The sequence below is a fragment of the Nannospalax galili genome, unplaced genomic scaffold (assembly GCF_000622305.1).
Source record: "Nannospalax galili isolate Female #2095 unplaced genomic scaffold, S.galili_v1.0 scaffold188, whole genome shotgun sequence".
In the NCBI taxonomy this organism is placed as follows: domain Eukaryota; kingdom Metazoa; phylum Chordata; class Mammalia; order Rodentia; family Spalacidae; genus Nannospalax; species Nannospalax galili.
In genome coordinates, this window is record NW_008360325.1 from 4,317,039 (window position 1) to 4,339,127 (window position 22,089).

A 22,089-nucleotide genomic window follows, 5' to 3' on the forward strand; every position below is an offset into this window, starting at 1 on the left:
AGCCTTGCAACTAACATGTTCTTAAGGTCTCTGAATAAAAATAATTTAAGGGTCCTTTACAAAAAAAGAAGCTTAATGGTAGAGAACTATCTTCCTGGCCCTACGCTATTTATGAGGATATAAAAACTAGAAGCTATAGTTTGGTAAACACTTTGAGGCCCAAACCTCTACCTAATGATTGAATGGACATCTCAAAATTTCACCAAAAAGCTAGCTAGCCTCCTGGGTAACAATGTAACACATAGCACCTTTTCCCCCATATGCCTATGAAGTTAGTCCATTTTTTGTTACTATTTTGAAGTATCAGAAGCAGCCTAACTTTATTTTTTAAAGTTCTATTCTACTCACAGTTCTGGAGGTTCATGGGTAACCACAAAGTGTGAAGGGAAGCAATCAGTCAAGGGGCTGTGGCAGTAGCTCAGTGGTAGAGCACTTGCCTAGCACCCATGAGGCCCTTAGCACACAGGAGGCCCCTGCTTAGTACACATGAAGCTCTGAGTTAATATTCCCAGCCTCAGGTCTGATGTGGGGGAAGCAACCACTTACGGGTACCTAATATGATTTAGGAACTATATCAGCTAATGAACTTTATGTCAAAGAAGGAAGTTTTCTAGAAAAATCTTGATATCACTTAGTTTGTCAACAAGGGAAAGAAATGGCTCTGAAGATATCGAGAATTCAAGGTTAGACAAATCTCATATCAGGAGTCCTGAAGTAGGTTTGTCCCTTTTACCCACTGAATCTGAAACTCGATAGGGCTATTTTGGCCAAAGCACAAACCTATCCAACAGGCAACACAGTAAAAACAGAACTCCAAGATTCTTTTTTCATTACCGACTTGCTGATGCCTGTCTTCAGAGATGGTGGGGAACCCACTGCTCACTTAGCCAAAGCTTGACCACAAAGCTGCCAGAAGACTCTGTTTAAGTAGGGTTTTATTTATTTTTTAAAATTATTATTTTTATTTTGTGTGTGAGTGCTTTGCCTGTGTGTATGTAAGTGAAGCACGTGCCGTGCAATGCCTTTGGAGATCTGAAGAGGGCATTGACTCCCCTGAAAATGGAGTTACAGACAGTTGTTAGCTGCCATGTGGGTGCTGGGACTCAAACCTGGGTCCTCTGGAAGAACAGAAAGTCAAGTGCTTTTTTTTTTAAATTTGTTTTTAAATAACCATGAAACCACAGATCTTCTAACCTCATTGCTAAAAATGCCCTGGTCAATCTCTCAGAGGCAGCAGGACAGAAAGTACTGACACTTTTACCAAGGCCACTGCAGTCAGACAACATCTCCACGCTTTGACATCAGTTTGTGTTCCATTAGATTACTTTACCTTGGCTGTGTAATGCTGGTGACATGGGCAGATACACCTTATACTTATAACTGCACAAGTATTTGTCAGGTATACTACAAACTGCCTCAGCTGATTTGTCCAGAATATACACTAGAGAGGAAAATAATCCTGCTTTCCCAGGCATTTTAGTATTCTCTCCAAAGCAGATTTAGGGGGTATAACCCAAAACTTTAATAGCAATATTACCATTGGACACAAATGGATAGTTAAGTATAGAATGAGACTAAAACACCTGTACAGTATATTTTTCTTTTTCTTGTATGTTTGGTGTACATGCATGTATGTATGTTTGTATGTGAGTACGGAGGCCAGAAGCAGGTGTTAGGTGTCTTCCTTGCTCATGCTCCACTTTACTTATGGAGGAATGGTCTTTTGCTGAATCAGGAACTTATATATTCTGGCTAATCTAGCTAGCTAGCCAGCTCATCCTGGGGCTCCCTTGTCTCTGCCTCCGAGTGTTGGGATTACAGGTATCTACCATGCCTGCCTGGCCTTTTTATATGGGTCCTAGGGATCCAAATTCCAGTCCTCATGCTCCAGTGGCAAGTGGTCTATGTACAGAGCCATCTCTCCAGCCCATGGATACTGTATTTTTCAGTCATTTCACATACATTATTTTATTCTAATCTGATACAAACACAGTGAAGTAGGCAAGACGTTGATTACTGTTTCCATATGACAGATGTGAACAGTGAAATTTAGAAGAAATAGTTTGCTTTCAGTCTCATATTTTTGGAGTATGAGGCTATAGGGCTCACATGTGAATCCCGGTCTCATTCCTAAAGACAGTGACCTTTTAGGACCTCTTTTCCCAGCACTGGGTCTGGGGTCTGACCTGTGACTGCAGCACTCACCTGCTGATCCTGAAGCTTGACCCCAACGACTCTGAAGGTGTTGCTGGCAGTGTTATGGTAGATGTTGATCCGGCTGAATCCCTGCTGGCCAGGCTTAATTGGTACCCATTTCTTACTGGTGTCATCGTAGACCATCACGGAAGCCCGCGCTTGGCAGATACTCTGTTCACTACAGAGAGGAGAGAGAGAGGAGAGAGGAGAGAGGAGAGAGGAGAGAGGGGAGAGGGAGAGAGAGAGAGAGAGAGAGAGAGAGAGAGAGAGAGAGAGAGAAGGTAGATTCAGAGAGAGGCTCAGTTATGGTAGCTGGAACTGGCTTTGCCCTTTTCTGAAAGGGGACTTGACATAAAGAAACTTGCCAGAACTTCTGTCTACAGCAGGGTTGTGCTGGAAGGTGACAAGTTTATTCTTCAAAGACCATGCAGAGTGGAGAGGAGGATTTGTCCAAACTGAACAGCTTGGGAGACTCCCAGCTTTGCTTTGGGAGGAATGTGCGATTGAATGGGAGAGGAATTATCAATTGGCCAACTGTCTAATAAGACAATGCATCTAAGCACTTCTGCCTCACAGCCTATGACATAGCCAACTTACTACCCGTTTTTTGTTTTGTTTTTTAATATGAGGAAAGAAAGGCTTAGAGTTGGAAGAGTTTGAGTTTACACAGGTTCACATAGTATCTAGTGATGGAATTTCAGATTTCCACCCAGTTCTTCCTAACTCTAGAGTACATCACACAGAGAATTTTTTGCAGCATCTGACAAAATGCTCAAGTACAAGTACCATGACAACAGATCATCAGACAAGCTGTGCAGACAGTGGGGTAGTCAGGTGATCTAGAAAACAGAGCAACAGTTATCAAAACACACGGGTTCTGGGCTGTACTTTGCTGAAGACACTTAGCAAAGGAACCTCGTCTGTTCGGAATACCACAGAAAGAAGCAGAAGCTACTGCTGGAGAGTAAAATGTCATAACTAAAATGAATACAGACACCTGCCAGTGGTGGAGGCAGCGTTTCCAAGCCCCCTGGCTCTTCACTTACTTATATATAAGCCCAAGAATCCTGAACATAAGTTATCAGTTGGAAGCATCTGAGGATTCCCAAACTGAAAGGTAAGAAGTGGCTGTCAGGAGTGGAGAATGCCAGTTATCAGAAAGGAGACCACATAAAGATGATGGTGAACTGGAGACAAAGTCTAAACCCAACCATTCAGTGAATAAAGAGGCAAAATGAACAGTGATAGATAATCAGAACGTCAAGACTAAGTAGGCCACATTCACTATACCAAGCTTAAAAGGGCAGGGAACCAAAGTATTTGGAACAATGCCCTGTCCCCAGCACTGTATTCCTGGGTGACAGAAATGGTGCTTTTTAAGATTAGACCTCTGTGGTTTAGATATTGTGGATGGTCCAGGGTATAGACCTTTCAGTAGGATGCACACAGCAGGTATGTAGTAAGTGCTCAGTAGAGACACTTAGAGCCCTAGATGATCTAATCCAACTCTCCCTCATGTTCAATAAACAGCCCTGACAATGCACACCAGGCCTCTGAATGACTGGGCACTCTCCTAAGAGGCTCACTCATGGTCAAATACCTTCAATCTACACATCCCCCCTTTTTCGTGGGGATGCTCCACTCACTGCTCTCAATCACAGAGAGCATTGTGGATTGTCACTCCACTGGACCACCGAAGAAACATCTTGGTCTTATCTTGGTCTTTTTATCCTTTATTCCTTGATAAAAACTGCCCTTTGCCATATCAGTAACTCCTTATTGTCACACTCTTTCCTCCGTTGTGTGGGTCTTAAGATGGAGCATGATGTGCTAGCCTTGGCACAGATACCAATGAGTCATCAAACAGATGAATAGGATGGCCACTGCTGCACAGAGCTCACAGTCAGGGAATCAGACCAATGACTATAACCTTAACCTGGCCAGGAGAGGCTGGGGGAGCCAGGGGAGACTTGATGAAGGAAAGGTAAAGATGAAGGTGTTTAGCCCCTAGACAAAGCAGATATGGGAATCTAGATGGAGGGGACAGGCAGCCCAGGCAGGGGCAGAGGCAAGAACCATGCAGTATGTAGAGACTACATGCATTATACAGAGTTGTACGTGTTATACAGAGTTGCATGTGGTATGCGGAGAGCCACATTCATTATACAGAGCTGCATGTGGCATGCAGAATTGCATGTGTTATATAGAGCTGCATGTGGTATGGAGAGCTTACACGCATTATACAGAGCTGCATGTGGTATGTAGAGAGCTACATACATTATACAGAGCTGCATGTGTTATACAGAGCTGTTTGTGGTATGCAGAGCTGCATGTGGTATGCAGAGTTACATGTGGTATGCAGAGCTACATGCATTACAGAGCTGCGTATATTATACAGAGCTGCATGTGGTATGCAGAGCTACATATGGTATGCAGAGCTGCATGTGTTATGTAGAGAGCTACATGCATTATACAAAGCTGCATGTGGTATGCAGAGTTGCAGGCCCTCAGTGGGGTGTAGTATACCTGGGGTACCACACATGTTATCCAGGGGTTTTAGGAAGAGAGGTGACATAAAGAGAGCACATGTATTGTACTGTCATGTGTTAGATGCTTCAGCACCAATGATATTTTGGTTACTGTAATTATAAGCCACAAGTTCCTATTTTCTTTCTTTTTTGCTGTTTTTAACACTTTAGGTTCAAATTAAACTTATGGTTAACCACCCTATTTTCCTCTCTCCCATTTGAATGGTGCTTTTCTGTCTCTCATTTTTATTGCTGCTAGAAAGATCTAAATGAAAGAAAATACACTTATTCTACTTGTGACTTATCTTGCTAACTTGAGCTTATTATGCCTCTGAGATAGTATGTGTGCATCATAAAATCTTGACTGCTACCAGCTGTCGTTTCTTCGTTCTCTCTGCTCAGCTGCCTTCTCAACATCTTTACTTGGATGAATGCAAACTGTACTACCCACACACACCATGGGCACTGTGAACTTACTATGTCCAAGTTAGTTACCCTTTGAGGAAATTCAATTGATAATTTCTTTAAAGAGATATTATTTACTAGATAAAAGGGTGAATGAAATATTTTTAAATACACATACAAAGTTATCCTCACTAGATAAAGACTGTTCTACTTCCTTCTCGACAACCCCATATAATGCAGCCTGTGTGGACATGGCCTCAGAGCTCCTCACCTTCTATGGCTCTGACGATTCTCACAAGGTCTCCATCTCTCACAGGCTTCCTTTTATATGATTGTACTACTACTTAACTACGTGTGCATGCATGTGCTTGTTGGAAGGGGCCTCTTTCCTGGCAGAAGGCTTTTTTTTTAGAACAAGCAGCCCAATTCCATTGCCATTTGGGGCTTTTGTAAAGGTATTTGTGAGCCTGTAGTTTCCCTGAGTGGTCTCAAGACAATTCCAAAGAAAGCTTCCAATTGTACTGTGTGTGTGTGTGCACATTTAGTTTTATTGTAACAAAGCAACTTATACACTTTTAACGTTTAAAACTGAGCATTATCTTCTTTCCTTTCCAGTAAAAACAAAAAGATTAAAAAAAAATTACAATAGAGAATGTCAATTCCAAGTAGAATCCTGCAGAGTCTGCTGATTCTCCCATTGAGTGGCAGGGCTCAGGGCACCATGAGGAGGTAAGTTTATCTTAAAAGTGCCATTTTAGGGGCTGGAGAGATGGCTCAGTGGTTAAGAACACTGGCTGTTCTTGCAGAAGATCTGGGTTCAAATCCCAGCACCCACACGGCAGCTAACAACTGTCCGTAACTCCAGTTCCAGGGGATCTGACAACCTCTTGTCTTCCACGGGCATTGCACGACACGGGTGCACTTACCTACATGCAGGCAATACACACATACACATAAAATAAAAATAATAAAATATTTCTTAAAGTGCCATTTTAAACTATAAGGATGTCTGTTAAACATCACAATTAACATGCCAAAGGAGAAGCCATGTTGTCAAAATGCCCACTTAACCCATTCAAATATTTCAAATCTACCCTTTGCTGACCTTCTAGAGCCATTTTTAAAAACTTTTTTTCTTTAAACAAGAGAGTAGACAGGTACATGGTGGTAAATGCTAACTGTTCATATTCACATAGAGACACAGTGTAATGTGCTCCCAGGAACTGGAGGAAATTAAAAAAGAAAATTTTTTTAAAAAAGGTTGGAGTTCATCAGTGTTCTTTTCTTTCAGTCATCTTTTCCTACATCCTCTTCTTCATCCTCATCCCCTTCTTCATCAATATTCCTCCCTCCTCCCTCTCCCCCTCCTCCTCCTCCTTCTTCCCCTTCTCCTCTTCATCATCCATATCAGGAACCAAGTAGGGATTTGGCCAGATGTCGTCCTTGGTGACCTCTCCTTATTCATCTGCACCGGCATCAGAACGGTTAGTGAACCAGGTGAGCAGCTCTCTGCTTCTTCATGCTGCCTCTTCCTGCTGGCTTTATTCTGTGTTTGACTTGGGTGTTTAGTCCAATCCTTTCCAGATTTCCATTTGATTCTGTGGACTTTGAAGATGGATCACCACTCTCATTCAGATAAAGTTCTTTGGAGAAAACTTTATTTTCAAAGTAAGGATTTTCATCAAAATAAAAATCTATTCTGTACCTGATTTTATATCTTCAAATTCTGTCACTTCAACTTTGGTCAAATAATGCAGCATCTCTTCATCCTCCTCCCCAAGCAGTGCAGACACTTGTGGATGGTTGACAAATGTTGTTACCCCCAAATCTGAGATTTTAGCGATCAATTCTGACCTCTTTTGAAAAAAAATAGTTGGTGGAGTTTATTATATTTCTGTTCTACGTTCAAAATTTCCTCACTGGCTTCTTCATTAAGTCTGTCTATTTCATTTTGTATTTCATCAATATGTTCAATTGCTTCTTCTTGTTCTTTTTCTCCCTTCTGCAAGCCAGGGGAGGCCAAGGAGTCAGCCAGCTTCAGGGCAGATTCGGGTCTGGGCTTCTTGGGCTGATTGCCATTTCCAGGCCATGCCACGAGCAAAGTCTGAAAAGCAGAGCCCAGCCCCGATGCAGATGGCTGCAGGAAACTCGGAGCAGGAGGAAGCCCCCCAACTTGTACTTTTTGTGACTTAGAGATAAACAGTGTTACTCTGGGCCTCATTTTCCTTATTTGCACTTGAAGGGTGTCCGATGACCTAAGAAGCTCTCTAGACAAATGGCCAGTACTCACAGAGCTCTGCCCATTTCATTGCCCAAGGCCAGGCACTATGTGAGAAGGAAGAAAGAAAGAAAGGTACATGCTTTGTCCTTTCACTGCTGGGCAGTTAAACTACTTTTCTCTTGGTAAAGCCAATCCCCGGCACCCCTTGCACAGTAATAATTGTTTAACAATGCTCTAGGACTGTGGGGACAAAAGCACACTTCTGACCGTGTGCTAATGGAAACATTCCATCCGCACTACTACCCCACTTAATCTCTGAGACAATGAGGGGCTACTAGCTAACAGCATCTGTTACCTGCAGTGCTTTTTCTCACCAGGGGCTGGTTTGGGAGTCAGCAAACTACAACTATGAGGGTGGCCAATCATACAAAGAGAGGCTAGCTGCCCAGGCCATCTGTCTTCTCTAAAGTTATATCTTTGCTTGGTTCAGAACCAGGCCCAGGGCAGAGACTGGCTCTCTGGGTCAAATGAACATCCAGAGATTGCAGACTGCTTTTCTCTGAGTCACATTCTCTATCGTGTGGACCTATTACTGGGGAGAAGAGGACCAATCTCTTCTCCCAGAACTGGCACAGTGATCCTGCCCAGCCCTAATGCCCTGACTCAATGGCTTCTGTCAGACAAAACAGCGTACGCCACTGTTTTGGTGGTTTGATTCATCTCCCTAACCAGTCCATGACTTGGGGGCTTTCCAGGAGGCAGAGCATTTCCTGTTGAAACTCAGGGAGTTCCAGACACACCAGCATGGTGTGGTCACCCTACTGCCATCTCATTTTTAATAAATTTAATCTTTCACTCACAGTAACTGCCTCAGGGGACACAGCTAATAAACACCTGTGGGCAGACTTGAGCAGGACGTTGACCCTTACTCCCAGGGGCTCCCCTCCAGCTCCTTTTTTCCAGCAAGCTTTCCTTAGTCCTTCAACTCTCTGAAGCTTCCACTGGAGCTGGCTTCTGTCCCTGATGACACATGGATGTTCCTCAGGCACATGACTTTTCCTGGCAAACCAAACACTGATGACATCTTTAGTTTTCAAAGCCTCTCCTGGTTCTCTAGTATTTCTGGGGTGATTCCTTTTCAGCCTACTTCAAGTTTCATTTCACACTCATCTTACATCAGGGGTTCTTAAGTTGGAGCCAAGGTAAAGCCTGAGGGGTCCAACAATCTCTGAAATCATTTGCAAAAGCAAGTGTGCCTTTACCATGCTCTCAAATAGGTCCCTATTTCAAACAAACTCCACTTTAAAGCTTACCTTAAAACTTGATGTTTCCCAAGTGTGAACTATTTCCAATTTCTTCTCTCACTCCATGCCCATGGCTCTCAAAACTGTGCATAGTGTAAGGATCATAAGGTGCTTATTATAACACAAGCTCTCAGATCCCTCTTTATAGAGGTCCTGAGTCAGTGCAAGCCTCAGGTGGAGTCTGGGTCTCTATTTGAATGCAGGTTCTTGCTGATTCTGGTGCAGACAGGCCTAGAAGGAATCTCCTCGTGGCTTCCATCCATGACCAGTGTTTTCTTAATCAGTATGTGGACAAATCCCGTGTTGGTGAATCTCTGATCTCGACCCTCTTTCTAAGCTATAGAACTATATTTTGAACTACTGGCTGTACCTTAGATACCTCAAAATTCAACATGCTCAAACAGAAAACCTTTATACTGTCCTTCAATTCAAGAAATGGCAACAACCCCTACCCAGGGCTTGTTTGAAACCCAGAAGTCACTTACCTCTTTGCACCTCGTCCTTTGCGGCCAATAGGCCAGCTGTTGGACTTTCTAAACATATTTCAGGTCTGCTCCTTTCTCTCTCTCCTTGCTGCCAATGTTCTAAGCCTTTGCTATCTCTCATCTAGACCATCATGAGAGCTGCTTGGATGCTTTCCTATCTCTGGGTTCCAGTCTTGTGAGTCCCAATATACCTTTCACAAGGTCATAGAAAGAACTTTACTCAAGGCAGATGCCTGCTGGCTGCTTCCCTCACTGGGAACCTTGCCACACTTACTGCTATTATGACCTCAGACACATGACTTAGCCTCTTTGTTTCTCATGTCTTTATCTGCATCATCTCTCCTGCCTCTTTCCTCATCTTCCTGGGAGGTTATTTGGAAAATAAAGATGTATACCATGTCATCATGTAAAACACATCACAGAAGAGTGTCATATCCCGCTCCTGGCAGGCCCTGAGAGCTCTTCACATTCTGTCTTTCCTACCCATCCCCAGCTGAGCCCCTTCCCCCATCTAGTCTTGTGGAAATACAGCCTCTAACAGGTCTTGCTCTCTGTGGCTCCTCTGCCCTAGCTTTCTGTTCTGACCAGGATGCTTTTTCCAGCCTAGTTGACACAGCAATTCTCACTAATCCATACAGAGTTCAGAGACATTTTACCACTTTTTTGAAAAGCCTTCCCTAAGTCCCCATCTGAGATGGTTCCTTCTCTGAGCCCTGTCAGTCCCCTTGCTGCTCCCCTAAGTGCTAATCTAAAGAATGTAGGAAACAGTTCTCTTCTCCTCTTGGAGATCTAGGACAACATGGAAGATTCCTGGGTTAGTCCCAGGGAATTTCTCTTCTTGCTTTCCTGGAAGTGATGCTGCCCACACCCTGTCTAATACACCAGTGAGGTAGGCAAGGCTGTGCCTGGCAGTAAAGCTGGGCTTGGTGGGAAAAGCATCCCTATGACATGGGGATCATTTAAAATGACTTCATTGTCACTCAGGTAATCAGGAAGACTATTTCCCAAGAGGTATTCTCTTTCTTACATCGAGAGGTCTTATTCTTACCTTTTCTCAATGCTCAGGTGAAGTGTCACTTCCTTGAGGAAATGCCTATCCATTCATTCTTATTTGTTTGACAACCACTAAGAGTAAGGCACACAGTTCTGAACACGTATCTGCCCTGAAGATTATGATCCAGGATGAAAAAAACCAACAGACGCTGCAAAACGGGTGTAAGAGAGTACTGTGAGGAGGGAAAATACCAGGCCCCGTGGAAGGTGCTCTCATCAACAAGCCAGAGCTAATACAGATACCAGTATTGTTCTCTTCTGATTAACACAGACATACACCCAAGTCTCACACTGCTCCTGGAGCAGCCCCTGTCTTCAGGTGTGTCTCCACATCTGGTCCCATTCCAAGGTCCTATGTGCTTTTGATCACTCTAGAGCATTCATTAAAGCTATTTAGAGCTCACATGCCCTGAGACTGTGAGCTTCATGCCCTGAGACTGTGAGCTTCTGGAGGCCATCAAGCTACATTAACAATATAAACAGAACCAAACTTCAAGTCAACAAGGGAAGGCTAGAATTTCATATCGGACACACCGTATGCTCAGATCACAACGTAAAAAACATAAATATGAAAAACCATGATCGTATGTCCCTACTAAATCCCACCAATCTCTAGAAGTTTTTTATAATGAAAACTGCCCAGAGGAATCCCAGGACACAGAATTTAAAAGAACAATAGTAAACATGATCAAAGAATTCAACAACTTTAAAGAACACACAAACAAAGAACTCAAGAGGACAGGAATAAAGTCCTGACTGATACTCAAGAAACACAAATATACAGATGAATGGAGTGACGGAGACAACTGAGGACTTGAAAAATGAATTCATGAAAGAGATAGAAATATCTAAGAAAACAGGGTGAAATGAAGATGGAATAAAAAAACTCAATAAACCAATTTGAAATGACAGGAAAAACTCTTATAAGCAGAATGAATCAAATGGAAAACAGGCTATCAAGACTGCATGATAAAGTTGAAGAACTGGACTACTTAAGCAAAGATTATGAAACATTTTTTAAAAATATAGCAATGTGGGACTGGAGAGATGTCTCTGTGGTTAAGAGGACTGGCTACTCTTCCAGAGGACCTCAATTTGATTCTCAACACCCACATGGCGGTTAACTAGCATCTGTAACTAACTCCAGTTCCAGGGGATCCACCACCTTCTTCTAGCCTCTGTGAGCTTTGTACAACATGGGTACACTTACATACATTCAGGCAAAACATTTATACATATAAAATTTTTTTTGTTTTCTTTTTGAGACAGGATCTCCCTGTAGCACCAGGTGGCCTGGAACTCATTATGTAGACCAGGCTAGCCTCGAACTCACAGAGAGATCCACCTGCCTCTGCCTCCTGAGTGCTGGGATTAAAGGAGTGCGCTACTATGCCTGGCTTAGAATCACAGCTAACTTTTCAATATAAACTAGCCTGGAGCAAAGTATTCCAAATTCTAAATGATTGTAGATGCCAACACAAAATATTTTACCCACCAAAACTGTCTATTATAGACAAAGGGAAGAGAAAAATCTTCCATGATACAAATAGGCTAAGGGGCTGGAGAGATGGTTCAGTGATTAAGAGCACTGGCTGCTCTTCCAGAGGACCCGAATTCGAGTCCCAGAACCTACAGGTTAGCCAACCACCAGTAACTCCAGTTCCAGGTGAATCTAACGCCCTCTTATGACCTCCATGGGCATTGCACGACACAGGTACACTTACATACATGCTGGCAACACACTCATAAACATAAACCAAAATAAAAAACTATTAAAAAATAAAAGTTAAAAAACAAATAGACTGAAAGAATCCATGTCCACCAAAACAGCCCTACAGAGAATACTTGAAGCCAACACAAAGGACTGAAGAAAGAAGTGACTATATTCAAGAGGTTACAGAACAAAAATAAATAAATGTATAATTTTGGAAACAAAATAAGACTAAGAAAACCAAACAGAAAGTGACAGTAACCAATATACATCTTTCAATAATAACTTTAAATATCAATGGCCTCAACTCCCCACTAAAAGGACACAGACTAGTTGAATGGATTAAGAAGCAAAATCCATCCTTTTGTTGTCTACAAGAAACTCACCTTCCTTTCAAGGATAGGTACCATTTTAGGGTGAAAGGATAGAAAAAAATATTCCAAGTAAATGGCACTAAGAAACAAGTAGTTGTTGCAATTCTAATATCTGGCAAAATAGACTTCAAATTAAAATCAACCAGAAGAGATAAAGAAGGCCACTTTGTTCTGATCAAGGGAACAACTAAGAAGATACTACAATCACAAACACATATGCATCAAACTGTGGCATACTCAATTTCATAAAAACAGTACTACTGGACTTCAAGGCACAGAAAAACTCCAACTCAGTAATAGTAGGTGACTATTACTAGAGAGTTCAGTACCCCACTCTCTCCAAGACAGGTCAACTGAACAAAAAATAAACAGAGAGACATCTGAATTAAATGATATCATGCATCAAATGGATTTAACAGACATCTACAGAGTATTTCACCCAAGCACCAAAGTATACACATTCTATTCAGCAGCAAAGGAAATTTCTCTAAAATATACCACATACTGAGGCACAAAACAAATCTTAATAAATAGAAAAAAATAATTCCATGTATTCTATTTGACCAAAATGCAATAAGCTTAAAATCAACAGGAAAAGAAGTCCCAGTAACTACAGAAACACATGGGGATTCAAAAACACATTCCTGAATAGATGACTGGGTCAAAGAAGAAATCAAGAAAGAAAGAAAAATATTCCTGGAACTAAATGCAAATGATAATACAACACAACAAAACTCTGGGACACATTAAAAACAGTCCTAAGAGGGAGGAAGTTTCTAGCCCTAAGTGCCTACATTAAGAAAAAAAAAATCAGAAAGCACACAAATGGCCTAATGGTACAACTCAAAAATCTGGGAAAGCAAAGAACACACCAAACCCAAGCTCAACAAACAAGAAAAAAATATTTAAAATCAGAACAGAAAACAATGAAATAAAAACAACAGAATACAAACAATCAATGAATCTAAGAGCTGGTTCTTTGAAATGATAAAGAAGATAGACAGACCTTTAGCCCCAGTTCACCCAAAGAAAGAAGGAGCAAATCCAAACCAACAAAATCAAAGTCAAACAGGGAAACATCATAAGACACTAAAAAGATCCAGAACATTATAAATGAATACTTTAAAAACTTATTATACTTTGTTCAAAAAGAAACAGAGGGAGAATTCCCTTTTCTATGAAGCCAGTATTACTCCAATACCAAACCAGGTAAAGACACAACAAAAATTAGAAAAGTATAGGCCCATACCCTAATGAACCTAGATGCAAAAAAATCTCAACAAAATACTCACAAATTGCCTAAAGACACACATCATAAAGATAATCCACTATGATCAAGTTGGCTTTATTCTAGAGATCAGGGATGGTTCAATATATGTAAGTTAATAAACATAATAAATCATAAAATGGACTTAAAAGACAAAAATCACATAATCATCTCAATAGACACAGAAAAGGCCTTTGACAAAATTCCAATATGCATTCATGATAAGAGTCCTACAGGGAATTGTACTGAAGGGAACATGCCTCAACATAATCAGGAACCAGAGAAGGCTGCCTACTCTCCCCACTCCTTTTAAATATAGTGATTGAAACTCTTGCTAGCACAATAAGACAAGAAAAGGAAATGAAAGGAAATTAAAGAGGTCAAAGTATCCCTACTTGCAAATAATATATTATACATAAGAGATCCCCAAAATTCCACCAGAAAACTTCTAGAAATGTTCAACACTTTTAGTAAAGTGGAAAAATTTACAAAAATCAGTAGCCTTCCTATATACCAATAACAAGCAATCAGAGAAAGAGTTCATGGAAACATTTCCATTCATAATAGCCTCAAAAATATCTAGGAATAAACCTAACCAAAGATGTTAAAGACGTTCTCCCTGAAAACTTTAAATCTTCAGAGAAAGAGATAGAGGAAGATAAAGGAGATGGAAAGACCTCCCATGTTCATGGATTGGCAGAATCAATAGAGATAAAGGAGATGGAAAGACCTCCCATGTTCATGGATTGGCAGAATCAATAGTGTGAAAATGATCATCCAAAAATCAATTCATAGATTCAATGCAATCCCAATCAAAATTCCCATGACATTCTTCACAGAAATAGAAAAACAAAAACAAACAAACAAAAAAAAAACCTCCTAGAAATAGGAATCACAAAAGACCCCAGATAGCCAAAGCAATCCTGAGCAGAAAGAGCAATGCTGGGGAGATTGCAATACCAGATCTCAAACTATATTACTGAGCTATAGTCATAAAAACAGCATGGTACTGGCACAAAAACATATGCAGATTGATGAAACAAAATAGAAGACCCAAACATGAATGTACATAATTTCAGCCACCTAATATTTGACAAAGGTGCTGAGAACACACTGGAAGAAAGACAGCATATTCAACAAACAGTGCTGGCAAAACTGGATCTCCATATGTGGAAGAATGAAATTAGATCCATATCTCTCACCCCCCACGAAAGTCAAATTCCAAATGGATCAAAGGTCTCAATGTGAAACCTGAAAGACTAAAACTGTTAGAAGAAAACATAGGTAATACTCTACAAGATACAGATGCAGGAGAGGCTGGAGAGATGACTCAGTGGTTAAGAGCACTGGCTGTTCTTGCAGAGGACCTGGGTTGGAATCCCAGCACCCAGATGTTGGCTAACAACAGTCCGTAACTCCACTTCCAGGGGATTTGACATCCTCTTCTGTACTTAGCGGGTACTGCATGACATGGGTGCATTTACACACCTGCAGGCATATACTCATACACATACAAATTAATTAATTAAAGCTATAGGTGCATTAAATGACTTTCTAAATCAGACATCAGTTGCTCAGGAATTAAGGTCAAAGACTGACCTCATTAAATTAAAAAGCTTCATTACAGCAAAGGAAACAATCAATCAAGTGAAGAGGAAAATTTTCACCAGCTATACATCTTACAGGGGATTAATATCTAGAATATACAAAGAACTCAACAAAGAATCAAGAAAACAAAAAACAAATAATTCAATTAAAGAATGGGCTATGGATCTGAAGACAGCTCTCAAAAGAAGAAATAAAAAATGGTTAAGAAATACCTTAAAAAGAGTTCAACATCCTTAGTAATTAGGGAAATGCAAATCAAAACCACTTTAAGATTTCATCTTCCCCAATCAGAATGGCTGAGATCAAGAGAGCAAATGACAGCAAATGCTGGTGAGGATGTGGGGAAAGGGGAACGCTCACCCACTGCTGGTGGGATTGCAAACTGGTACAACCACTGTGGAAATCAGTGTGAAGAACTCAAAAAAGCTAAAAATAATCTACCATATGATCCAGTCATACCATTTCTTGGCATATACCCAAAGGACTCATCCTACCAGAGATACTTGTACAGCCATATTGTTGCTGCTCTTTTCACAACAGATGAGAAATGGTCAAGACCTAAAAGTTCCTCAACTGATGTGGTACACAATGGAGTTCTACTCAGTGGTAAAGAAAGATGAAATTATGAAATTTGCAGGTAAATGGATGGAACTAGAAACTGTTATATTAAGTGAAATAACAGACTCAGAAAAACAAGCAATGAATGTTCTCTCTCATTTGTGGATCTCAGCTACAAATCCTTAGATGTAAGTATATACCCTGTTGTAACCACAGGAATCAGGAAAATGGAAAGGAACCATGGCAAATGTTCCCATGTAAAATAGAAAAAATGAAGGTATTTAACAGGGGAGGGAAGAGGGAGAGTTATAGAGGGGGAGAGAAGGATAAATAACATTTAGGTGGTATGAAAAACCAGAGGGAAATGTATTAGTTCAAAAGCCTACTGAAAAATATATAGAATCTATGAGTGCATTTACATAGCTGAAGGCAATATAATGAAAAAACACAGTGCCAGGCAGGAGAAATCTTTTGAGTTGTTGGTCAGGGTAGTCCAAGGGACTCCCAAAACAACATAAGCTATTGCCACAGCCCTTGATTACCTCCCAGAACTTAAGATAAGACCCTATTGCTGAAGACAGGACATACTTCAGACACAGGACTTGGAGCAATTGAGCTGGACCTGACCTGGAAGCTACCCCCTGAAGACGAGCTCTCTTGGTATCAGAGGATACAATGCAAGTTGCCAAGGGAGGAAAATCAATCAATGGTCCTACCCAACTGTAAAGCCCAATAAACACAACAATAACTTGCCCAGCAAACTATCTCTATTGGTGCAGTAGTGGCACTTTTATCTTGGGCTAATTAACAGCTGCCTAATTGGACATGAGGCCTGCTCAATGGGAGGGATCTCATGTTTGGTACTATAAACATACTCAAATATACATGGCTGGAGAGGTCATAGATCCTACAGAAAAACCTACTTTTGTCACATCCTAGACCATGCAATTTCTTACTGTACTCTAAATATGTATGCTTTTATTTACAGACAAGTGAACCTCTTACCACTCACCAAAAAAGCTTCTTGTTTTTTGTTTTGTTTTTTTTTGCAGCAGCAGTTGGAGACTATTACAGAGTTCCACAAGTGTCTGTGAGATGCCCAGCTCCAAGTGACACAGCTACAACACAATCTCTACACTTAAGGCTCAGGGAACATAGCAGAACAGGGGGGCAGAAAGAATGTTGATGCAGCTCTCAACCCTCACCAATGAAGTGTCCTTGTGCAACAGATGGTGATTAATCTCGAAAGTCACAATAGGCCAAAGTGTAGAGAATAAGATAGTACAGTACTTGTCTCTGGACAGGACATCTATACCAAACCTCTGTCACCCAAGGCTCAGGGGCCACTGTGGAAGAGGGGGTGAAAAATTGTTAAAGAGCTAGGGGTGGTGGATGACCACAAGGAAACAAGAGTCTTACAGGCTCCTGGGAACTTGCTCATATGAACTTACAGCAATGGTAACAGCAAGCACAAAACCCATGCAAGCTCTAACCAGACAAACCCAGCATAGAGATAGGGAAATAGGTAAGAGGCCCCAACCTTAGTTGAGATATTGGCAACTGATCACCAGTGGTAGAGGAGAGTTTGTTTTCTTTAAGGGAGTGACTCTAAATAGGTTGACTAGGCTCTAGTTGGAGGGACTGACATCATGAGACATTTGGGGACGCAAATGTGGCTCGATAAGCCTTAATATATATGACACAATGCATAAAATCCAGTGGGGGGGTCTACAAGGAGGGCTGTGGATAGGGGATGGGGGGCCTAACTATGATTAAGATGTATTATATGGAATTTGCGAAAATTCAATAAAAATTCAAAATAAACAACTAATCTAAAAAAACTAAAAAAAATATTCCAAACATGATAAAGGCAGCAGAGAGACTAGGATTTATTGCAACGAGCTGCTCACCCCAGAAGTCACTCATTCATGTCGTGTTCCCTGTGGCCTCACTGTGTTAATTCCTGCTTAGGTCAGGCTTGTGCAATCATGTATGGGAACATATGCTGTAAGGGGCCCAAACCCCACAACTTTTTCCAGCCAGCTCTCCAGCTCTGCTCCTCCTGGAACCTACCTATGCCATGTCAGACTCCTGTGCTTCCTCCCCCCCCACCCCCGCCCCGTTCCACATGGAATACACCAGGAAGACCTGCAGGCTATCCCTCCTGCATCTTTCCTGGCTCTGGCTACCTCTCTCTACCTTGCACTGCTCCACTTCTGGTCCATAACCTCTGACCTGGATGTCAGGAGCAGCCTCCCAGGAGGTCTTTCTGCCCCATTCTTGTCACAGTGCCAACTATTACCCAGAGTGGCCAGTGTGAACTTCCTCAGGTTTCTATCAGTTGTCTTCCCCTTTCCTTAGCACCCTCCAAAGCATCCCATAACTAGAAGACTAAAAATGAACTTCTTTCACGTGACTGGCAGGCTTTGTGTGCTAAGGCCTTGGCCCTCATCTCTCTCCATTTTTCCTACAGTCACACTGCTTGGCCCTCCCTGTTCTTTTCCTCCAGACCACCAAACTGTTCTCATCTCAAGGGTATTTGTGGTCCCTCTTTGCTACCCATTTCATTTCCAAATGTTTGCATGTCTGCCTCATGCCCCCATGGAATCTTAAAGAAAATGTTTCTGCATTCTAGAGGCAGAGGCAGGTAGATGGATCTCTGTGAATTCAAGCTCAGCCTGGTCTACATAGTGAGTTCCAGGTTCCAGGCCAGCTGGGGCTACAGGGAGACCCTGTCTCAAAAAAAAAAAAAAAAAGAAAAAAAAGAAAAAAAATGTGTCTACTAGGGGGACAGCTAAGGCGGTGGCCCACCAGTGTCTACACACTGCTCTGCCTCTAGCTCTCATTTATGATTTTGTGACTGTTTGCCCTTCCCTTGCTCCTAGTGTATCTGCAGACCAGACTGGTCATCTGGCTCAGCTGTCTCTCTGTAGCACCTACAGCAGTTTTGTGTCTCGCTGGTATTGGGTGCTTGCTTTGCCTTCATGTGATATCTCCCTGGAGGACAAATCTGTCATTTCACCATCTGTTTATTTCAGAAGCTCAGTTACCAGCTCGAGCCTGTGGAGGGGAAGGGAAATGCCTTTCCCCTGTATCTGCCCTCTGCAGGACTACTGAGAGATTGAGATGAAACAGTGGTGTTGAGTGTTCTGTGTACCAAAAAGCCTTCAAGAGAATTCCAGAGCCCAGTCCTTGACTAGGTGCTCAGAAAAGGTTTCTTGATCCAGAAGTGGCCAAAGCCAGGGCTGATAAGGTGCATTTTGGTGACGGGAAACCCTCTGTAGCCCTACCATGGATGCCAGGGTAACTGGGGATCTAGACACCACTGTATCCCATATGGAGGGTGCTGAGGCTCCCCAGGATAGACATCAGCATCAGGTCACGGACAAGGGCAGTCTTGATAGGAGATACCAGCAAAGTTTGGTTTTTGTCTTAGGCTGATAACTCACTGAGGACAAGTCTTGCCCAGCTCTAGGCCTCCAGAGCCAGACTAGTTCAGTAGTATTCAAACTTCAAAATCATCACCACCCACAATGATACAAAGGGTCTTTTCCTCAGTGAAATTCAAGGGCATGTGTAAAAGAAGTTAGGGCAGATTTATTCTGGCTGAAGTGGCCAGCTAGAGGTCTGATGGTCTAAAGACCCACTGCAACAGTCTCCAGGGTCCTTCCAGATGTAATTTCTAAACGTTTAAAGACCTTTAAAAATCTTACTGTGTATCCTCCCAATTTACTTTTGGTACTGTTCTGAAGACTAACTTCTGAAGAAAACACCTCAACTTTTCACAGTGTAATTTTCAACTGAAAATAACATACCTTTGGATGGAAAGCATTCTATTCTTCACAGTTCCACCTACAGTTCCTTGAAGCCACAGAAAAACTAGTAAAATGCTAGAAAACTGGCTGTAGAAGAGCAAGAATAAAGCCATCAAAACCCAAGCAACAAAACCTGCCCATTTCCCTGGCCTGGGCAGACTATGAGCTTGGAGGCAAGACCTGCAGCTGCTGAGCAGAGAGTTTGCTAGGAGGGGACGGCTGCTCCCCTGACTGCATGGGAGCAATGGCCAGGCTCCACTTGCTGTCACATTCCAGTGGCGTAGTGCAAAACTTCTCTAAGGAGTCTGTGGCATCCTGAGAAAACCTTTGGGCAAAGGGTTCTGAGTGAGCTCCAGGTCTAGTTTCTCCTTAACCAGGTGGGCCTTGGACAAGCCCCATAGCTTTTCAGGGCCTCAGGACATTCTCAGCCACCAGGAAGCTGTGGGGCAGTCACAGCTTCCTCATCCATCGAGAGGGTCAAAAGATGTTGGTAAAATAGGATTTTGCAAGCTGAAATAATATTTTACACTGAGGGATTATTTTTTTATGTGGTAATACAAAACTATAAGAGTTGATGGAATAAAAGTTCCAGATCTAAGGTTAAAATGCTATCCTGTCACAATCTTTCTTGCAGTTACAAGGCAGGCACACTCGTGTCCAAATCACAGGCTCATTTTTAGGAAGAGCATTCACAACACAGAGCCTGTTTGCCGATCACCTGGTGCTCACACAGTGCTCCATGGTCTGTGGGACCAGTGGCGAAGGAGCAAGTCTCTCTTTAGGCCATAATCATTCAGTATCTAGTGTAAAAGAAGCCCAGGTCTCCCATCCTGCTCCACAGGCACAGCAAACAAGCTGCATGCCGCCATTCTGGAGAGATATCTGGGCCAGCCACCCACACTTCTCAGTCAAACAACACTCTCCTTAAAGAGCTTAGAACTAACTGCCTTTCTACCCTCCAAGATAGGTGGTTAACTTCTGAGTGAGTCCTTTTTGACTCAGAAGCCATTCACTGTCACAGGCATCAACAGACACAGGCCTGGGGCTGGAGAGACCAGCAGAGGGAAGTGAGGCTATCAACTAGCTGTGTGACTTTGGTAAGTCCCTTGCCCTCTAGTCCCTGCATGTTCTCATCATTGACTGGTGTCCAAGGGGACTTGAGATGACCTCTACAGAGCCTTCAACATTAAACTCCTAGATTTCCTCCTGACATCCTTTTGTCCCTTCTGGGTCCCAGTACTCACCCTGGTGCCATGGCTGGAGGGCTGCTGTACAGGGAATCCTGTGGAAGTGAGTCCTATGCTCTACCAGGCTATGTAGATCAGAGGACCACAGACCCTCTGAAGACAGCAATTTTAGACTCTACTTAAAACCAAACAGGAAAAGGAAGCTGAACCAGAGACAAAGGGGAAACAAACCCAAGCTAAAAACTGAAACCTAGGTAGAAAATAGAGAAACAAGAAGGAGAGCGGGTCCCACCAGTGTGGGTGGCTGAGAGAGCCGGCTTAGGCCTGAAATGCCTGAGGCTGGCAACCTCAAGCTTCTAACAGCTTCCTGTAAGGGCCACAGAGTCAGCCAGCAGGTGGGGACCAGGCTGGCTCCACTGGTCACTAGCAGCTCTACTGTCTTGTCTGGGTCAGTGGTCCCTCAGGTTCTGGGTCTAGGTTTCCACTTGGCATAGAAAGTGCAAGTTCAGCATGGCTGACTTCCTACAGGCCCCTATGAGGAGGTGGCCAGGACTGAGTCCTGGCTTGACCTCTAGAGAACCGGGGCGGGGGGGGGGGGGCGGGCTGTATAATAGCTAGCACAGGCTCATGATTTGATCCTAGAATAGAGTTTGCATTTCAACTGGGAGACACTTCTTTCTAATGGGGACACTGGAGTCAGTAATTCATAAGCTTAAAGAAACATTTGAGAATATGGGAAATTTGGTATTGTTATTTATTTATTGAGACCACAGTCTCAATTTCCTCAGCTGTAAAAATGGGATAAGTATTTTGCCTGTCATCATGGATTTTCATGAAGATAAAGATCCATTCCTTATTTTTCCTTCAATATTTACAGAAAATTCACTAAGGGTCCTCCACCATGCTTCAAGCCAAAAACAAAGAATTGGAAAGAACAGCAGAACTTGTCTTCAGTAGGTCTCTACAGTTCTGGGAGATACAGTAGGTGTGATGGTGCATCTGTAAGGTCAGCACTTGGGATATTCATGACTGGGATGCACAGTGAGGTACTCTGAGGAGAGGAAGAAGGGATGAGGGTAAAATGGATGGATATGTTTGCAAGGTGATGCATACAATGTTAGTACTGCAATACTGAAAAACAGCTGTGCAAAACAGCATAAAAGTTCTAACTGAAGAGATGAGTACCCTCTGAATGCTGAAGACACATTTCCAAAGCTTTTAAAGACACACACTTCTGTGTCAACTGCAAATCGTATTTTTGACATATTGTGGTGTTCATTTTTTGCCAGTTAAAGTATTTGAGTTTTTCCCATGTGACCTTTTCCTTTTATTTGTGGATTATTTGGAAGTGTTTTGTTACTTATTTTTATTTCCTTT

General features: G+C 42.3%; 1 protein-coding gene across 4 annotated transcripts in view; it reads right to left on the reverse strand.

The window, feature by feature from the left end:
- The window catches only part of Evl (Enah/Vasp-like), a 149,191-nt gene that overhangs the window by 53,018 nt on the left and 74,084 nt on the right, over positions 1 to 22,089 (reverse strand). For 3 of the 4 annotated variants that reach the window (XM_008825629.2, XM_008825627.2, XM_008825630.2), the window contains exon 2: positions 2,206 to 2,374. In XM_008825629.2, coding sequence (XP_008823851.1) covers positions 2,206 to 2,374 — 169 coding nt within the window. Of the gene's footprint in view, positions 1 to 2,205; positions 2,375 to 20,769; positions 20,854 to 22,089 lie in introns of those variants that run through there. The other variant, XM_008825628.3, reaches the window with a different exon arrangement.